At 51.6% G+C, this 19,180-nt stretch overlaps 6 protein-coding genes across 6 annotated transcripts in view; 4 read left to right on the forward strand and 2 right to left on the reverse strand.

Annotated features, from left to right (window-relative positions):
• Nucleotides 1-235: 235 nt before the first annotated feature.
• POSPLADRAFT_1043223 (hypothetical protein) lies at nucleotides 236-3,227 on the reverse strand (the record flags this gene model as incomplete). Its single annotated transcript, XM_024478254.1, has 10 exons — nucleotides 236-422; nucleotides 473-992; nucleotides 1,045-1,265; nucleotides 1,323-1,528; nucleotides 1,555-2,301; nucleotides 2,359-2,419; nucleotides 2,473-2,644; nucleotides 2,796-2,927; nucleotides 2,977-3,055; nucleotides 3,084-3,227. 10 exons carry the CDS (start codon nucleotides 3,225-3,227, stop codon nucleotides 236-238), a joined length of 2,469 nt encoding a protein of 822 aa, XP_024344863.1.
• A 1,621-nt stretch (nucleotides 3,228-4,848) lies between these two features.
• On the forward strand, nucleotides 4,849-9,771 carry POSPLADRAFT_1177087 (hypothetical protein; the record flags this gene model as incomplete). Its single annotated transcript, XM_024488470.1, has 11 exons — nucleotides 4,849-6,534; nucleotides 6,587-6,884; nucleotides 6,947-7,385; nucleotides 7,446-7,641; nucleotides 7,696-7,919; nucleotides 7,985-7,999; nucleotides 8,052-8,259; nucleotides 8,318-8,659; nucleotides 8,717-8,995; nucleotides 9,045-9,197; nucleotides 9,251-9,771. The coding sequence occupies 11 exons, from the start codon at nucleotides 4,849-4,851 to the stop codon at nucleotides 9,644-9,646; spliced, it is 4,236 nt and encodes a 1,411-aa protein (XP_024344864.1). The 3' UTR covers nucleotides 9,647-9,771.
• A 1,396-nt stretch (nucleotides 9,772-11,167) lies between these two features.
• Nucleotides 11,168-11,824, forward strand: POSPLADRAFT_1128361 (carbohydrate-binding module family 13 protein; the record flags this gene model as incomplete). Its single annotated transcript, XM_024483730.1, has 5 exons — nucleotides 11,168-11,299; nucleotides 11,355-11,441; nucleotides 11,499-11,566; nucleotides 11,638-11,698; nucleotides 11,756-11,824. 5 exons carry the CDS (start codon nucleotides 11,168-11,170, stop codon nucleotides 11,822-11,824), a joined length of 417 nt encoding a protein of 138 aa, XP_024344865.1.
• Nucleotides 11,825-13,725: 1,901 nt separating this feature from the next.
• POSPLADRAFT_1127790 (carbohydrate-binding module family 13 protein) lies at nucleotides 13,726-14,387 on the forward strand (the record flags this gene model as incomplete). Its single annotated transcript, XM_024483665.1, has 5 exons — nucleotides 13,726-13,881; nucleotides 13,914-14,000; nucleotides 14,059-14,126; nucleotides 14,198-14,258; nucleotides 14,319-14,387. The coding sequence occupies 5 exons, from the start codon at nucleotides 13,726-13,728 to the stop codon at nucleotides 14,385-14,387; spliced, it is 441 nt and encodes a 146-aa protein (XP_024344866.1).
• A 2,264-nt stretch (nucleotides 14,388-16,651) lies between these two features.
• POSPLADRAFT_1129319 (carbohydrate-binding module family 13 protein) lies at nucleotides 16,652-17,312 on the reverse strand (the record flags this gene model as incomplete). Its single annotated transcript, XM_024483831.1, has 5 exons — nucleotides 16,652-16,720; nucleotides 16,781-16,841; nucleotides 16,913-16,980; nucleotides 17,038-17,124; nucleotides 17,157-17,312. The coding sequence occupies 5 exons, from the start codon at nucleotides 17,310-17,312 to the stop codon at nucleotides 16,652-16,654; spliced, it is 441 nt and encodes a 146-aa protein (XP_024344867.1).
• Nucleotides 17,313-18,866: 1,554 nt separating this feature from the next.
• The window catches only part of POSPLADRAFT_1068742 (hypothetical protein), a gene marked incomplete at its 5' end in the record, with an annotated part of 1,103 nt that continues 789 nt past the window's right edge, over nucleotides 18,867-19,180 (forward strand). The window contains one exon of the mRNA XM_024482315.1: nucleotides 18,867-19,141. Coding sequence (XP_024344868.1) covers nucleotides 18,867-19,141 — 275 coding nt within the window. The remainder of the gene's footprint in view (nucleotides 19,142-19,180) is intronic.

Here is a 19,180-nt window from a genome sequence, read left to right on the forward strand (position 1 = left end):
CTGCCTCTGCTCGTAGTGGACTTAGCAGTCTACTCGGTGGATGGTGGGGCAGAAATTAATGTACCGACTGTATTGATATAGCGAGCACTGTGATACATCCAAGCGACCTTAAGGGGATATCGTGACGGTTACAGTAAGAGCAATAAGACGATGTATGCAAGAGCAAGGAATAACGGTGTACATCATCTGCAGGCTAACCTTGTATGAACTGGAAACGGATCGATGTTAGGGTGAATCAGAACCACGCGGCATGGGATCTTACCTCGACGGCGTTCGTCTCTGAGATGTCTGATTTACCACCAAGTGACGAGGCTTCTGAGGAACTGATGAGGCTGATGGCTCGCCCGAGGTCCCGAACTCGCAGCCAGAAATCCGGGTCGCCAGATTTCTCGACACTCGCTTGACGGAGATCTGGTAAGAAGCTGTATGCGAGAGTGAGTATCGTGCTGAACAGGAAGCTCAACGAACGTACGCGTTCCATGCGTCGACCTCGTCTTCTTCCAAACAGACCTTCCTCAACTCTTGCATGCATTGGAGCATTTCCTCTGTACGTCGGGCAGAAAACGGTCTCAGCACAATCTCCTTGATGACGGCCCCGAGATCCTCGACCGCCTTGGTAACCAAGTCTCCACGTGAGATATTATCCTTGAAGTCTTCAAGTGGAGATTCTGTGCCCACGATCCTCGCCGTTGGGGCCGCATCAGAACCCTCGTCGGCGTCCGGCACCGGAGTAGGGAGCTGTTTCTTGTCAAGCAGCAGCTCTTCGTCTTCATCCTCAGTTTCGCTTTCGGTGGCACTGTCATTGGGATTACTCTTCTTCCGTCGCGGTACCTGGGATCGTGAGGTGGATGCTTCTTGTTGAGAGGCGACGAACTGTGAGGCGGATTTGGATAGCCTGCGACGTGGCATCTTGTCCAGGAGAATCATATCCTCGTCTTCGTCTCCTGCGCGTACGTGCCCATCCTTGCGTGTCTGCACCACTCTCTTCGGGACTGTAAGTCGTGACATCAACTAGCGGAGCTCCGGCAATAGTGAGCGACATACCTTCTTTGATCTTGAAGACTTGCTTGCATTCCTCGATCGCATCCCGGCTGCGCTTCAGCACGCGCTTGGGAGGTTCGAAATATTTCGTCAGTTCCGAATGTGCAGGAGGGAGTGGATGAGTGTTCAGGTCTGCGACTATCGCGGCGTGGAACTGCGCCTGCTTTGTGCGGTGTATCACCGGATTGTACGAGAGACGGGTATCAAACCAGGGCTCGCGATTACTAACAAGGAATATGAGATGATGCGAGATAGGGAAGAGATGGAAAAAATCGACTCACCCCTCCTCGTCTTTCTCTCCAGCATCCATTAAATCCATCGCATCCACGAAATGCTCCATAGCCTCCATTTGCTCGTCCGTTGGAAGATACGGATGGTCCGTGACCACCTCGCCCTTCTTGTTGATCAACGTCTCCAGGGACGCGAAGGAGAAGTTGCGCACGTCGTCCGCAAATGGCATCTTAGACAGAGCGTTCACCTCGACTGTCTCAATAAGATCATAAAGCCTCGCACCTGCACCCACATAAAACAGTCTGCCTTCTCAAACATCGTAGGGCGAAGGACGCCCATCTTTGGGTCCATCCCGTCGCGGCTTGCCCATCGCGCTATCGCCATGGCACCTTTCTCATACATCGCCTGCACCACCGCGCTCAGTGCGACCTGTTGTAGTGGTTGGGCCGGGTCCGCCCATACATACGTCACCTCAGACATCTCCCACTCGCGCCGGAAATTCTTCTCCAGGAAAAACCCGCAGATGTCAATGCCGCGCCGCGTTGGCAGCCGCTCAAACTGTCCCCCGGGACAGGGCGCGTAGGACGAGCCGTACTTGAACCCGCGCACGAGCTCTTCCTTGGTGATGCCCTCAAGCTGCTCATACACGGGTGGCTGGTCCTCTTCGCCTTCAGGTGGTTGCTTCTCAATCATGTACTGCGTACGCATGTGCAGCTGGGCGTAGACTTCAGTCTCCTCATCGAGCGGTATATTGGCTTCCTCCTGGCTCTCTTCTTTCTGCCGTCTGGCAAACTTCTTCCAGCTCTTTGGGCGGGCAATGGCAGTAGCTTTGCTTGTCTTTACGAGAATCTCCATAGCCTCTTCTGGCCGTGCGTCCACGTCGCCGATGCGAAGCACGGTGCCCAGTAATGCCGACTTTGTCTGCTTGATGTCCGGGCGCGACAATTCTTGCAGCGCGAAGTCGCAATTGCCGACGATTCCATGGGCCATACTCTTTGCGAGCGTGTGGTAGAACTCTTCATTTGCACGCTGCGCCACTTTATATTCACTCATGGCAGTGCATTGGAATCCCACTAACGGACTAACCTTGATGTTGCTCTTGCCTTCTTCCAGAAAAGGTAAATATTCGTCATCGAAATCGACACCTCTGTGCGAGAATTAGATCCCTTCTCGTGGTCTGAAGTGATTAGTGTAACCTACACGACCGTCAAATGAATTTGAACTGTGTTCATCTTGTGCACTGTGGCCTCCCAATCTTCGACTTCAATCGGGTTCTCGCCGTCAGTGAGGAGTACCATCTTGCGTGTCCATGTTTTCTTTGACGAGAGATATTGGTGTTGCGTTTCGATTCCAACAATGAGCGCGTCGATGGCTGAGGGCTCAGTTGAGTATAAAACGGCACTGGAGCGATGACCAGCGCCAGGAAGAAAGCTCCGCGAACATCTACTTTGGTGGGGTTTGTATCCACCAAAGCTAGTCCAAGGTCGAGCCCATAGCCAACTCTACACAATGAAACTACTTACGATCTCCAATTACTGTTGATGGTTGTAAACGTGCCAGCTTGGCTAGCGTGCCAGCGTTAGGCTGGCCAATGGGAATGTACTCTGAAACATTTTCATAGCCGCCATGCTTTTCATGAATGATGTTGTCGGTCTCTAAGAGCGCACATTCATTGAAGTTCAACAAATCGTGATTGAGGAATACCTTCGCTTCCGAAAGTAATCACGCCACATTGGTCGGTTTTACGTCCGTTGTAGATCTGTGTTGCGACTGTGAGCGCAGCCTGACAAAAGAGCAGCGCCAATTCATACCATTTCTTGTATCTTCAGCATCACAAACTGTAACGCCAATTCGAGGTTGGTTATTTCAATAGTGTCTAGCTCTCCATCTTTCCCGCTAGGAACTTCGATTTCCCGCAACTTGCCCATGGACGGTGAGATGTCCACAAGGAACATTGTCACAGTGTACTATGGTCATGTTAGAGGAAGCAGAAAGATTGAGTAATGGTGCATACTCCAGCTCTTTCTGCAGGCATCTTGGATGCTAGTGCGTGTGGCGGTGGAAAGAGCAGCCTGCGCGTGGACGCGCCCACGACGCGTCTGATCACGTGCCGTCCGAGCGGCGACCAAAAATGGACAAAGGGGAGCAAGCAGTGCTTTGTCAGCGTCTGCACCCTCTTGCCGCAACCCCTCGGTTCACGAGATCGACGCGCGCGACCAGTCGCGTCCTGCGAGACATCGCGTTATCCAGTCCGCCCAGATGGCAGCGCCAAACATCCCAAACCCGCAATTTCCTCAATCGCAGCCGTATCTCAACGGCAACAGACAGCCTATCCCACCCAATGTCGCTCGCCAACATGTTCAGCAGATGGTCCAGGTATGTGTCAATGTCTTGTTTACCACTGTTCCATGCATTTGACACTCTGCCAGCGGGCGAACGCTCTCCGTGCACAGGGATTCACCGCCGAGAACAGTCCAGAGCTTGCGAAGATTTACCAATATCTTGCCCAGCTGCAGCCTCAGATCCAGCAACGTGAGTTCTTCACCTCTCGGTCACACCTTGTTTCTCTTTTTATTCTGCCTTGCATCTTCTCTTTTTAACTGGTACTATCTGGCATCTGGAGTTGCCTGCCACTCAGATAGACAATGTTGTGATTGGCTGAGAGACGGCCGTGTTGTGGGCGAGTCTTCGAGCACTTCAGACGGGTGTGATGCTTAAGCTATGGTGGTGTCTTGAAGTACTTCGCTGGTCTCTTTTGTGGTCCTCTTGGTCTTAAGCTTATGTGCTGGAGCATTTTCGATGTGTCATACTGTCTCTCACTGGGCGTTGTTGTCTCGATGCGCGTCCGCCGCCTCCGAAGTGAGGAGAGGAAAGAACGACCACTCCGTCGGCCTATCTCTGGGATTAGTTTCATGAGCGACTCCAGTTGAGACGAGTCCTCTGCTTTCGCTTCTCAATTACTCTCAGTGGGGGTCTCGTGTTTGCTTCATCGAGTTATGGATACACGGGACTTCTTCGCCCGTATCGAGGCCTTGATTTGCCACTCCCCGTCTAGCGTCATAGGCGTACCAGTTTCTGGCCTTTCAGACCTTTGGCGAAGAGCTTTTGTCGCCTCTTCGTTCATAGTAAGCTGCATGCTTGTGCCCATCGAGCACGTCTTTGTTCGTATGGCAATATCACGCAGGCAACAGTGATCTAATGTTTCGTGAGTGGCTCGACCCTATGAAAGATCCCTTTCTATACAGAGTGCCCTGGGTATTGCCGCACGGAAGGTGACGCCTTGGTGGGTCTTGGCTAGATATGTCGAAACTTTCAGACTCGAACACTACCTGCATGATTGGTGCCATTCACTTGCACTTGCCCATGCATTGTTTTTCATGGATTTGCTCTCGTGGTTAATGGCTTATGATTGAGGCAGTATACATCCTGGGCCACAGTTCCACCGTCTTCTTATATGTATAGTGTCTTGGTGCGCGAGCCAATGAAACCCGCACCTGCGAAAGTCTGGGCGGGTCCTTTGTTACTGTGTAGTCGCTTTCCCGCGGCGCCTATGCACGGTGTCCGACGCTCGGTCGAATGCTGTCCGGGAGTCATTACTTATGTTTCTGTCCACTCAACCCGTATTATGCATGTCTCGCTGACCTGGTTCAAACAGAGAATGCCGCTACGGATCATTCGCACACCGCGGTCAATGGCCTTGGCGCAGCCGTATCACTCACTAACGGTGCTCCCCTCACCAACGGCAACGCTCTCGTGAATGGGCACACATCGGCTCCACCATATCCAGCAGCACCACACACACCGGTCTCGTTCACGCCAGAGCAGATCGATGCACTGCGTGCACAGATCAAAGCATTTAAGATGCTCATGCACAACAAGCCTATTCCCGAGGCGCTTCAGCAGGCGATGCGGGTACCCAGCCAAGTCATCCCCGAGCTTGAGAAGTTCCTGCAGCCGCAGGACGTGAATGCGCGGATCGTCGACAGCGCGGTCAAGCTGCAGAAGAGTACGAGCGGGGGCACGCTGACTGTCGCCGAGCAGACACCCGCAGCGGAGGAAGTGAAGCCCGAGGACATTGACATGACGGACATGCCGAAGGGTCCGTTTTTGGAAGAGGACATCAACTCCGGGGTCTACCCGTACAATGCTTATCTGAATCCACTAGAGTTTCTGAAGCTTGATGGGGCGACGACGCCAGCGATGCTTGCCACAAGGCTACAACGGCTGTTAATTCCCTCCCTGATGCCAGCAGGTCTGGATCCACACGAGATCATTGCGGAGCGTAATCGTTACGTCGACGCTCGGATCGAGCAGCGTATGCGCGAACTCGAGCAGATGCCCGCGACGATGGGTGAGGGCGGGCTGGATAATGTCCTTGACGATATCATGCCTGAGGACAAGGAAAACACTACTGGCAACATCGAGGACCTATCAATGATCCATCCACCTCCAAGCACACACGGCAAGTTGCGTGCTCTGATCGAGCTGAAATCCCTGCGTGTGCTCGATAAGCAGCGCAACATGCGCGCGCTCGTCGCGGAACGCCTTACGCATGGCTCGCTGCTACCGCTCAACCGTGTGGATTTCCGGCGGGTGCGCAAGCCTGGCATCAGGGACGCGCGGATGACGGAGCAATTGGAAAGGAAACAGCGCGTGGATCGTGAGCGACGTGCGAAGCAGAAACACATCGACCAGTTGGATGTTATCTGCATGCATGGGCGCGAGGTCGTCGCCGCCAATCGCGCCGCACAGGACCGTATCATACGCCTGGGCAAAGCCGTACTGTCGTTCCACGCACATACAGAGAAGGAGGAGCAAAAGCGCATCGAGCGGATTTCGAAAGAGCGTCTGAAGGCGCTGAAGGCGGATGACGAGGAGGCGTACATGAAGCTGATCGACACAGCAAAGGATACGCGTATCACGCATCTGTTGCGTCAGACCGACACGTACCTGGATTCCCTCGCGCAGGCTGTCATGGAGCAGCAGCAGGACCAGTCGATATTCGATACTCATCCTGCGCCGTTTGAGGTCGAGGACGGGCCTATCGGCGAAGCGACGTTCGGGGCGCAGCAATTCGAAGGCGAGCAGGACGACAAGGGCAGAACGGACTACTATGCGGTGGCGCACAAGATTAAGGAGAAGATCTCGAAGCAACCGAGTCTGCTTATAGGCGGTACATTGAAGGATTACCAGCTGAAGGGTCTGCAATGGATGGTCAGCCTGTACAACAACAGGTTGAACGGAATTCTTGCTGACGAGATGGTGAGTGGACCTGCATATTTGGGCGAGGCTGTCTCATTTACGCTTGGTGCAGGGTCTCGGAAAGACTATCCAGACTATTTCCTTGATCACTTTCTTAATCGAGTCGAAGAAGCAACGTGGACCATACCTCGTCATCGTTCCTCTTTCTACTATGACCAACTGGTCAGGCGAGTTCGCCAAGTGGGCGCCGGGCGTGAAGATGATTGCATACAAAGGCAATCCTCAGCAGCGTAAAATCTTGCAGAGCGAGATTCGTTCAGGCAACTTCCAGGTATTGCTCACTACATACGAATACATCATTAAGGATCGTGTCCACCTTGCCCGCCTGAAATGGGTACACATGATCATCGGTGAGTGACAATTGTCGTAGAAATTAATCGTCACGATCATATACTAAGTAGCCGTTCGTCAGACGAGGGGCATCGCATGAAGAACACTCAATCAAAGCTTGCGCAAACTCTCACGCAGCACTACCACTCGCGATACCGACTCATTCTCACGGGAACGCCGCTGCAGAACAACCTGCCTGAGTTGTGGGCGCTGTTGAACTTCGTTCTACCTAAGATCTTCAACTCGGTGAAGTCGTTCGATGAGTGGTTCAACACACCATTCGCGAACTCTGGCACCGGAGACAAGATTGAGTTGAACGAAGAAGAGGCACTTCTCATTATTCGCCGCCTGCATAAAGTGTTGCGGCCATTCTTGCTGCGTAGGTTGAAGAAGGACGTCGAATCCGAGCTGCCGGACAAGGTCGAGAAGGTCATCAAAGTCCGGATGAGCGCCTTGCAGTCCCAGCTGTACAAGCAGATGAAGAAGTACAAGATGATTGCGGACGGGAAGGACACTAAGGGGTAAGTTCGGAAATCTTTGAAGATATTTCTGCACGCTAGTGCTCATATACCCACCTGCAGCAAATCCGGTGGTGTGAAGGGTCTAAGCAACGAGCTGATGCAGCTGCGGAAGATTTGTCAGCACCCTTTCCTCTTCGAAAGCGTCGAAGACAGGATCAACCCGTCCGGCATTGTTGACGATAAGATCGTCCGCGCCTCAGGCAAGATCGAGTTGCTGTCTCGTATCCTTCCCAAGTTCTTCGCGACCGATCACAGGGTGAGCTGGCCCTGCTTGGTTTATATAGTACACTCACCTTTTCTTTGTGCATAGGTCCTCATCTTCTTCCAAATGACCAAGGTCATGGATATCATGGAAGACTTCTTGAAATTCATGGGGTGGAAGTACCTTCGACTGGACGGTGGCACCAAGACCGAGGATCGTGCGGGACACGTGCAACTGTTCAATGCGCCAGACTCAGATATTAGGGTCTTCATCCTTTCAACACGAGCTGGCGGTCTCGGTCTCAATTTGCAGACTGCCGACACCGTCATTATGTGCGTCATGTGTTATATATCTGCACACGGCGATACTAACGCAGGAACAATTTGATTGATAATAGTTTCGATAGTGATTGGTGAGTTGCTTCTAGATTGGATGTGTGTTTGGGTTGTTGAATATCCCTCCAGGAATCCGCACGCCGATCTCCAGGCCCAGGATCGTGCCCATCGTATTGGTCAAACCAAGGTGGTCCGTATTCTGCGTTTCATCACTGAGAAGAGTGTAGAGGAGTCTATGTTTCAACGTGCTCGGTACAAGTTGGACATCGATGACAAAGTCATTCAAGCCGGTCGCTTCGACAACAAGTCGACACAAGAAGAACAGGAGCAATTCTTGGTGCGTTCAGTCAATAGTGCTCGCACCGCATTTGCTCATTAGTTCACGCTCTTTATAGCGGTCTATCCTCGAAAACGACCAAGAAGAGGAGAATGAAGAAGCCGGTGACATGAGTGACGAGGAAATCAACGAGCTTATTGCTCGGAGCGAGGAAGAGGAACGGATATTCCGTGATATCGACATCCAACGCGACCGCGAAGCGCAGGAGGCGTGGAAAGCTGCGGGCCACCGTGGCAAACCACCGCTGCCGTTGATGCAACTCGAGGAGCTGCCTGAATGCTACCAGATGGACGAACCTTTCGACAACAGAGACGAGCTTGACGAGCTAGAGGGCCGTGGCCATCGTCGGAGAGCTGTCGTCAACTACACTGACGGCCTTGACGACGACCAGTGGGCGATGGTGAGTGACAGCTGAGCTTCCGCATGCACGCCGCTTACGCTTACGCGTGCGCACTAGGCTTTAGAGGACGGTGAAGACATACAGGAGCTAGCTGAACGCGCCCGCGAGAGAAATGCGCGCCGTGGCGCAACTAAATCACTCAAGGATATCGACTCTCTCGGCTCTCCAGCTGCCGAGATAGAGACCCCTCGCGGCCGTAAGGGCCGCAAGGGCAAGGGCAAAGCAGCTGCTGATATCGACTCTACTCCCGCCAATGGTAAGAGAAAACGAGGCGTGAAGGCAATGTCTGTCACCCCGTCAATACAAGACGATGACGATGACGAGCCCCGTGACAGCGTACGTCTCAATCCATGATCTCGTCTTTCTGGGGCTCATGTTTCCGCAGAAACGCCGCAAGACGAAGGGCTCTGAGATACCCACGCCAATACGCGAGAGAATGAAGAAAGCGTTCAATGAGATATACAGAGCCGTTCTCAGCTGTGAGGACGAGCATGGCCGTAAACGGTGTGAGCTGTTCAGGGAGGTGCCGGACAGGAGGGTCAGTATTCTTTCATCTAGCGCTACGCTTCGCACTCACCGAGCGGGTTTCAGGAGTATCCTGACTATTACCAACTCATCACGAAGCCCATCGCATTGTCCACTCTCCGGAAACGTTTGCAGAGCACCTACTACAAGAGCGTCCTTGACTTCCGGGAAGACTGGCGGCTGATGTATAACAACGCGCGAACGTACAACCAGGAAGGGTCCTGGGTGTATGTGGATGCCGATGAGATGGAGAAGGTCTTCAATGCGGCGTTCGAGCGTCTGATCGTTGGATCCGATCTTCCCGGTGCTCCGCCTGCGGCGGCCTCTTTATCGTCAGCGGTATATGATGCCGCGTTGACACCTATGGACGAAGACGAACGACCAGCGCCCAAAGGCAAGAGCTCCCGGAAACAGATCATTAGCGACGATGAGTACCTCACGAATCCGAGTGATGACGAGTAGGGGCCGTGTTGCGATCGGATCTTAATCTCTTATTCGTCGATGTTGCAGCTGTATTGCTACTGTATTGTAATTGACTAGTCGTCGCTTTCTCATACTCGTTGGGTAAATGTTATCAATCAGCACCATACCACCAAGCTCCTTGTGAAATGGATGGTCCCTTCGATTCATCATCAGATGATCAGCAAAGTCGGAGTTTTCGGAGTGTCTGAGCAGCACAGCCTTACAATACCACTTGCGTGTGTCATAATAACCAGAGGCATTTTGCTCTGACGATGGCGGCAATGTACAGGACTCACTGCAGTCCGTAACGAACTCCACGGCGTGAATCAGCAATAATTATTCGGAAAACCCCTGGGAGATAACTATCAAGGTCGGTGATTCGCCATAACTCGCCATTTTCCAGTCCTTATGTTCCGTACGTCGCGTAGGTGCTGTCGTCCAGGAGGGCTCTCTTCTCTTCCTCTTTCAAAGTTTTAGCCTATACGCAGCCTGACTCTGCCACTGGGGCGATCTGGGCTTCGATGTCTTGATGCGCAGTCCTCCTAATATGAGCACATGAGACATCGTCGAGTTGTCTGTCGTGTAGAGTGACACAGACATGCTTTACTTGGCCTCTACATGTCCGATGTCTGGCACTCGAGGTGTCGGAAGTTTTGCGACTCCGTACCAGCCCCATGTGGGCGCATGGTGTGTACTTAGTATATTCCGTCTATCGCAGGAATCAGTATCTCTTCATTGAACAATTCCTTTTCGAGATCAGCGCATCCCTCGTGCTCCTTGACGAAGAAAGAATACCGGATTGGCCACTACTGAGTTTATTTACAGCTACCCGTCACTATTCTCATCGGCGGGTGCCAACCTCCGTCACAGTCAGGGGCAGAAGAACTGCAACTCTACCCACGGTGAGTGCCAATGCGGGCAAGTCTCGTATCTGAGAATGACCATGGTGTGCATCTCACATGATGGCACACGACAACTGCGCGTTCAAAGCTCCGCATCGCCCGCAGACGTGATTTCGTTAAGCATCAACACGCGAATGTCAAGATCGTCGGTTGCCATGTGGGCCACTGTACGGAGCAACAGATTCCCGGTCTCAATGTCGGTCATACATCGCAAGACTGTCGTGTTAGTTTACTTTTTGGAGCTCCCACCTTCTAGATGCATTCATCGCAAGCTCTGTATTCTGTCCGCCGATTTATTGGATTTGTCATGGGATTCGGCAGTTCGATATTTGCGAGAACAGTGAATACAGCTACATGCACTAGGGCACCGTGCATCAGCCTTGCAGTTTGTGATTGTTGTTGATAGGATCTGCTGCGCCACCTTCCGACACTTCTCAGGGAGTAGTACGACTTCCAAGCTCTCAACGTTAACACAGATGAATAGGGAAAGTTTGTAGCGCGCAGCTGATTTCGAGTTTGAGTGTATAAAAGCCGCGATACGGTATGGATGTAGGCACCGACCATCGTCAGTTCACCTCCCCCTGCTTTCTCTCTCGCATCTTTAGGGCAGCTTGCTACAATGTCGGTTCAACCTGGAAACTACAGGATACAGAACGTCGGTGCCCATACCTATATGGATATGTTTTCTGGGTGGAGTGCACAAGGCACCAGGATTGCGGGTTGGTGGGACAACGACAATTTGAACCAGCTTGTAGGAGTTCAGGAACTCAGACGTGCATCTGGATAACCTAATGATTTTCATTCAGTGGCAATTCGAGCCGGTTGGCAACGATACGTGGAAGCTCTTGAATGCTGCTAGCGGCACATACGCCCTTGCGCCAATCCACGCCCTTGTCAGTAGTGAGATTCGAGGCTCTAGTCGATTCAATGATTAACGAAAAGATTGATAGAACAAGGGACTTGTCGGCGGCACGCCTCCGGACCTGTTCACTTTCATCGACTCCGATGGGTCTTACCAGTGAGAGCAGAATACCACGACAACACATGGATTCTCTGTTTGCTGACCCTTGAGCATGCCATTGCCTCCAGGATCAAACTTGCCGATGAGCCTCTTGTGCTGTACCTCGCCAATGGTCTTGACGATACGCAGGTGAGCATCCAGGTCTCTACCAGCTCCGTACCATCCCTCAGCGATCGACCACGACAGGTCACCCTTCAGGCTGCTGATGGCGGTGACGACAACCAGTTCTGGTACCTGCACCCTGCTACCAATTAAAGCGACCTTCTACTTGTGTTCGCGGCTTGCTCGATACTGTGTTGGCTCGGAGTATGGACTAAAGACTCCGATTATTAAAGAAAACGCAGTGAGATATGTTTTGGAAGATAGTCTCTGGTGTCTGCTAGGTATATTACGATTGCCCCGGTATTGTGTGATGAAGTTTGCTGAAGTTTGTTGTGCGATCTGAGATGATCAGATGCATCGGCAACCGCCACCGACGTCAGCCCTTACCGTTGCACAAATTTGCCTTGGCAGAATGCTAATGCGTTGCTGTACCCGATTTGACACTCCTACCTTGATAGGGCGCATTCACATATTGGTGCTGAGAGGGACTCGGTAAGTTGCATACTGACCTGGATTTAGCATTGCAGCGATCGGCCCGACGGCCCTTACAAACAGACATGGATAAATTACAACATATTGGCATATTACAACATGGCGCCTCCATGAGATATTTGGACCCACAGATTATGTGGTAGATGGTTGAGGTTGACGATGGAAGGCCCGTTGAGGGTGAGTACGAAGATGAGACTTAATGGTGAATCTTCGCTGAGTGTGTGTGAGAGCGATGTGGGCGGGACCGTGCGAGCGGTGCAAGAAGGGCGACTAGCAGTGCTGAGAGTTCGTGCAGCAGAAGAAGACGAGAGGCGAACGCGTCGCGTCAGCATGCCTGCGCTGTCGCTTGCGCAAGGTAAAGTGCAGTTATGGTTAGGTGCTTGTGATCAGGATCACGCGGCGACGCCCACGTTAGCTCTAGCTGCACATGATGTCTCGAAGACAAATCATCAATGGTGAAAACTTAGATACGGTGGAAATATGGCTTAGTTATGTTGTCTTATGCAGATGTCTCCGCTAGAACAGAGGATTAGTAGGTCCTACTTATAGGTATACTGCCATTGCCGTTTCTGTTCCCACAGTGACTGCAGAAGTGTTGGCATGCACCAACCTCCGTTCATGATAGCTCAAGGTGAGTGTCAAACGGCTGGCGTATAGGTTTAGAATTTGCTGACGATTGTCATGTGCATTGAACATGGTGTCACAGGGTATGGTTTTAAGTTGCGGTATGCCACAAATAGGCTCTTCTATTGCTATCTCAAGACAGAAATCACATGGAATCACAGAGGAACAGCGATGCTGAAGCAGGGCTTTACGATGCAGTCGCATAAACGATGATGAGAATCATTGGCTGATCGGGCAGCCTTGTGCAGGGAGTTAGAAAACTCTCGTTGTGGTCAGCGGCTCGGTTGCAGAAGACATGTCCGCTAGCTAGCAAACGGCGACACCTTCACGAGCAAATCCTTCTATTGCACGTAGACGTGAGTTCGACGACAATGTCAAGACCAGGTGTGATGGGGTGGTCCACCTTAGAGTCGGTCTCGAGGCTGGGCCATGCACCACGAGACTGTCATATCAACTAACCTTCAGCCTTCCTAAATGCCTTCATTTTGGACGCCATGGACCCTGTCTTTCAACATGCTGCATTTGTCTTGGATTCGGGGATTCGATATTGGCGACAAGCTGCAAGCGGCAATATTTCCAATGCTGCACCAATTATTGAAGTTCAGTACCGGGATTCACTGCAAGGGTGTGTGAACTGTGCCCATATGCGGTCCACATCGACATTGAGAACCCCCTCGTTCTCAGATGTCTTTAGTCTCGTCGGTGTTTCCTACGCCATTGCTCCGTGTTCGTAGCGCATGTGCTGCATGCACGGTGTCAGACTCTGGCAGTTCTTGGGAAATATTAGGACTACAACATACATCGGCGGACAAGATGAGTCGCAGCCGCAGCATAGGCCTGGGTGTATAAAGGCCGCGACATGCAGCAGGGCTGAGCATTCGCTCTCGTTCTCGTTAACTCATCTCTCTCCTCGCAAACGCTCAAGGCAATACGCTACAATGACGATTAAGCCCGGAAACTATAGGATACAGAACGTCGGTACCGGGACCTATGTGGATCTGGCCGGCGGGTCGAGTGCCCAGGACACCAAGGTTCAGGGCTATACGAACGCCGAGAATTTGAATCAGCTCGTAAGACACAATGAGCACAGATATGTACGTGCATGAAATACTAATCCCTTCTCCAGTGGCAATTTGAGAAGGTTGGCGACAACAAATGGAAGATCCTGAACGCTGCAAGCGGCACATATATCCTTGCTCCGGTCCACGCCATCGTGAGTAGAAAAGCATAGCGGTTTTGATTCATTCCATTAACGAAGAGATGATTGATAGAATCAGGCTGTCGTCGGCGGCACGCCTCCGGATGTGTTCACGTTCATCGACTCCGACGGGTCGTACCAGTGAGTCCGGCATACCACGAAAAGGCGTGGTAGCTCTACTTGCTAATTGTTGGTCCTTGCATTGCGTTTAGGATCAAACTCGTCGACGAGTCTCTTGTGCTGTACCTCGGCAGCAGTGAAGATACTACCCCGGTATGCATCCACGTCTCTTCGCCAGCTCTGTGACATCCCTTAGCGAGGGTGAAACCACAGGTCGTCCTCCAGGCCGCCGACGGCGGTGACAACAACCAGTTCTGGTACCTGCACCCGGTTCAAGCTTGATGCGACTTCGCGACTTCAATGGGCTCAGCTTGCTCAATTGTTGGACAGCGTGGTCGACTATTACTGTGAAGAGTCATTTCTTGGTGTATGTTCCATATGAAGATATTCCTCCTGTGTTGAATGGCGCAGTAGTTATTCTAGGAGAATCGATGTTTGATGCCTACTGCGTATGAATGAAGAGATACTGTGTGATCCAGAACCTGACAGGAGTTTGTCCGCTCAACAGCAGCGCTATCTTTCTCTGACTATATCGAGCTGAATGCGAGCTGAATTCACGAAGACAAGCCAGAATGCGCGATGATTGAGACCGGTCCGAGATTCCAGTGAGCTCCGAAGGCGACGCGACAGGACCCCGGCGAATCCCCCAAGAGCTCTGATCCCGCGCGGACCCCCCTCCGGGGGTCAGCCCATGGTCGATTTCGGGGGAACTTCACATAACCTCGCCTGATTCCGGTCAGTTTCGGGGGTAAATGGGATCTAACGTCTAAAAATCACAGTAAAAGGCGAGAAATTGCAAAAAAATCGCGCGCGCAATTGTACCATTGTCACAAGGCCGTACATAGATTTAGAAGTACCGACTACTACGCCACTGAGGCCACTGATTGACGTGGTACTAATCTCTCTACTTCGGATTTTTGTATTTGCACAAGATCATTAGATCTATAAATTCCTACTTACAGTGTCAGAATGTCTAAAATACAGCCTGCCCATTTTTTGGACAACATTATGCGCTGTGCGAGCTCTCTAGCAGTATGACGCTCGGAATCAGACACTAATGGCATTCCTGGCATTAGGGGTGATAAGGGGAAAGGAAATGCTGCTGTAGCTTATGCAGGCAAAGATAAGAGACCTGGTATGCAGTGTATGTCCTCAAACTGTATCACGCACCCGATTTATGTGTTGCAGGTTCTCTGGGTAGCGCTCACAATGCGCTTTTTGTGGTGTCGAACTCTGACAGTGACGAAATGCATGCCAGCATGTCAGGGAAGAGGGATACCTGCATTTGTACTTTCGGGACTGACCCTGGAGACTACTGGCCAGATGACAGCCTGCCAGACATTAGCTCGAACATCAGAAGTGTGCGAGTTAGGCCTACCTTGGGTGAGCCTGGACCTTCCACGACCGTCGAGGAGAGAGATTATAGCTGTGTTGACTTCATAGCGAGTATACCATTGTATACTTGCTAGTGTGAACTTACAGCTGGCAGGACGGGAAGGAGCTGCAAAAATTCGGACACAGGCAGATTCACATCTGGCTTTAGCAGGTCAAGAATATTGCATGGGGGCTGTATATTGTCTGTGTCATCTAGATCTTCGCAAGGTATTTCGGCCACATGCATAGTCAAGCAACAGTAGTAGGCAATAGATTCCGAAAGACGCAGAGCAAGGGGATCCGTACATAACAAATTTGAGCGCGCTATCGATCCTCTGCACTATGCTAGAGAAATTACCTGATAAGTAAAGTAACATAACGATGAAGTGTTTGGTATCGAGAACCGATAAGTAAAGTAACATAGCGACAAAGCGTTCGGTATCGAGAAGCAATCGAGTGAGACGTCACCAGTATCATTGTACCTTTCCGGCACATTTCGGCACCCGTTCCGAGGCCGGATGGACCTTATGTTCGGGGGTCGAGGATCATACCTCGCCCCGGACGCCTGGTTTCGGGGGCACCTGGCACATAACCTGACCGCCGTCCGGGGCCCGTTTCGGGGGTTTGAGATGTAAGTTTTTGGCTCCAGAGGCCCCCTTTTCGGGGTTTTCGGGATCAGAGCTCTTGGGGGATTCGCCGGGGTCCTGTCGCGTCGCGTCGAGCAAGATCTTAACGACGTGTTTCGGAGATGTAATAGCTTACGTAACTCCGAAATCGCGTCTTACTGTCGGGACCCCAAATTGAACCAGACTATCTCGGACCAGTCTCAATCATCGTGCATTCTGGCTGGTCTTCGTGGATTCAGCTCGCATTCAGCTCGATATAGTTCGAGCACGGTGGCGCTTCCCTATACCACTCTTTCTTTGTTCGACCCGCGCCGGCCCGTGCTATTGAGCTGACAAACTCCTGTCAGATTCTGAATCACACAACACCTCTTCATTGATGCGCAGCAGCCTACAACCTCGATTCTCTCAGAATAACTGCTGCGCTATTCAACACAGGAGGAATATCTTCATATGGAACATACACCAAGAAATGACTCTTCACAGTAATAGTCGATCACGCTGTCCAACAATTGAGTGAGCTGAGCCCATTGAAGCCGCGAAGTCGCATCAAGCTGTGACCGGGTGCAGGTACCAGAACTGGTTGTTGTCACCGCCGTCAGCGGCTTGCAGGATGATCTGTGGTTTCACCATCACTAAGGGGTGTCACAGAGCTGGCGGAGAGACGTGGATGCATACCTGGGTGAAATTAACACTGCTGCCGAGGTAGAGCACAAGAGCCTCGCCGACGAGTTTGATCCTAAACGCAATTCCAGGACAAAGTATTAGCAAGTAGAGTAACCAATTCTTACTGTCAAATACCGAACTCACTGATACGACCCGTCGGAGTCGATGAGCGTGAACACGTCCGGAGGCGTGCCGCCGACGACACCCTGATTCTGTCAATTATCTCTTCATTAATGGAATGAATTCAAGCGCTGTGTTTCCCTACTCACAATGGCGTGAACCGGAGCAAGCATGTATGTGCCGCTCGCAGCGTTCAAGATCTTCCATGTGTTGTCGCCAACCTTCTCAAATTGCCACTGGAGAAGGGATTAGTATTTCATGCACGTACATATTTGTGCTCATTGTGTCTTACGAGCTGATTCAAATTATTGAGGTCCATAAAGCCCTGAACCTTGGTGTCCTGGGCACTAGACCCATCGGCCAGATCCACATAGTTCCCGGTACCGACGTTCTGAATCCTATAGTTTCCCGCCTGAATCGACATTGTAGTGTGTTGCCTCAAGTGTTTGTAAGGAGTGAAGTGAGCTAACGGTAGTGGATGCTTAGCCCCGTTGCACGCAGCAGCTTTTATACACCCAGGCCTCTGCAGCGGCTGCAACTGATCTCGTCCACCGGTGTATGTTGAAGTCCTGACATTTCCCAAGAACTGTCCGACTCTGACACCACGCATGCAACACATGCGCTACGAACACGGAGTGACGGTGTATGAAGCACCAATGAGGCTAAAGATGTCCGAAACCGAGGGTGTTCTCAATGTTGATGTGAAACGTGGTTTATTCACCCTACGACATTTCGCAGGGAATCCCGGTACTGAATTTCAATAATTAGTGCAACATTAGCGGTGTTACCATTTGTAGCTTGTCACTAATATGGAATCCCCGGATCGAAGACAAATATAATATGTCGGCGGACATAGTCCGCAGCATCCAAAACGAAGGCATCAAGGAAGATGTCAGTCTCGTAACGCATGACCTAGCCTCGAAACCGATTCAATGGTGGACCACTCCATCAAACCTGGCATTGACAGAGCCGTCAAACTCACGTTTACGTGTAATAGAAGGGTTCGCTTGTGAATGTCCCGCCATTCACTAGCGAGAGGACATGTCTTCTGCAACCGGACCGCTGACCACGATGAAAGTTATATTATTCCCTTCATAAGGCTGCCTGAACATCCAATGTTTCTCATCATCATTTGTGCAGCCGCATAAGATATTCTTACTTCGGCGCCGCTGTTCCTCTGTGATTTTATGTGGTGATTGCCGTCTTGAGATAGCAATAGAGGAGCATTTTTATAGGATACCGCAACTTGAGATCATAACCTGTAGCGCCATGTTCAACGCACATGACAATCACCTAGACCTATACGCCAGCCATTTAGCACTCACCTTAGGCTGCAGTCGCAAGTTACCTGCTCCATTGAACAGAGATTTCCGCAATCACTGTGGGCAATAATAGTTATAGCAGTATAACTATAAGTAGGACCTACTAATGGCCAGAGCGGGTGCCTGTTGTAAAGAGGGAGTGTAAGGGTGTTGAAATTGTGGCGAGCGCATGCCACTGTATTTGGCCATGTTTGTAGTACCTTGCAGACTTTGTGCCAGCCGTCCTGTACGTTCCTTACGCGTTTGACAGAGCTCAGACAAGCGCGATATATCTTCGTTGATCGTTCTCGCTTCGGGTCTCGGACAAACTTTAACAGAGGTGTCACTGCCGGGACATTGTATTTGCATGGACGTAGCAGATCGCGCGGTGTCGGAGGATCATGCATCACAGTAAGTATGGATGCGACATATGAAGCTTCAATGAGAGGCGGTGGTTATCTCAGGCGACGCCAGCGCCACAGCTTGCAACCAACACTACGGTAAGTTCAGACGGCCATCAGCCGGCAGAGCCCGGCCATCAGTCGGCAATCGCTAGCACGCTTGAAATGCTGTCTTACGGTCCGGTCACGAAGCCCATCGCATTGTCCACTCTCCGGAAACGTTTGCAGAGCACCTACTACAAGAGCGTCCTTGACTTCCGGGAAGACTGGCGGCTGATGTATAACAACGCGCGAACGTACAACCAGGAAGGGTCCTGGGTGTATGTGGATGCCGATGAGATGGAGAAGGTCTTCAATGCGGCGTTCGAGCGTCTGATCGTTGGATCCGATCTTCCCGGTGCTCCGCCTGCGGCGGCCTCTTTATCGTCAGCGGTATATGATGCCGCGTTGACACCTATGGACGAAGACGAACGACCAGCGCCCAAAGGCAAGAGCTCCCGGAAACAGATCATTAGCGACGATGAGTACCTCACGAATCCGAGTGATGACGAGTAGGGGCCGTGTTGCGATCGGATCTTAATCTCTTATTC

Source organism: Postia placenta (genome assembly GCF_002117355.1).
Source record: "Postia placenta MAD-698-R-SB12 unplaced genomic scaffold POSPLAscaffold_1, whole genome shotgun sequence".
NCBI classification, from domain to species: domain Eukaryota; kingdom Fungi; phylum Basidiomycota; class Agaricomycetes; order Polyporales; family Adustoporiaceae; genus Rhodonia; species Rhodonia placenta.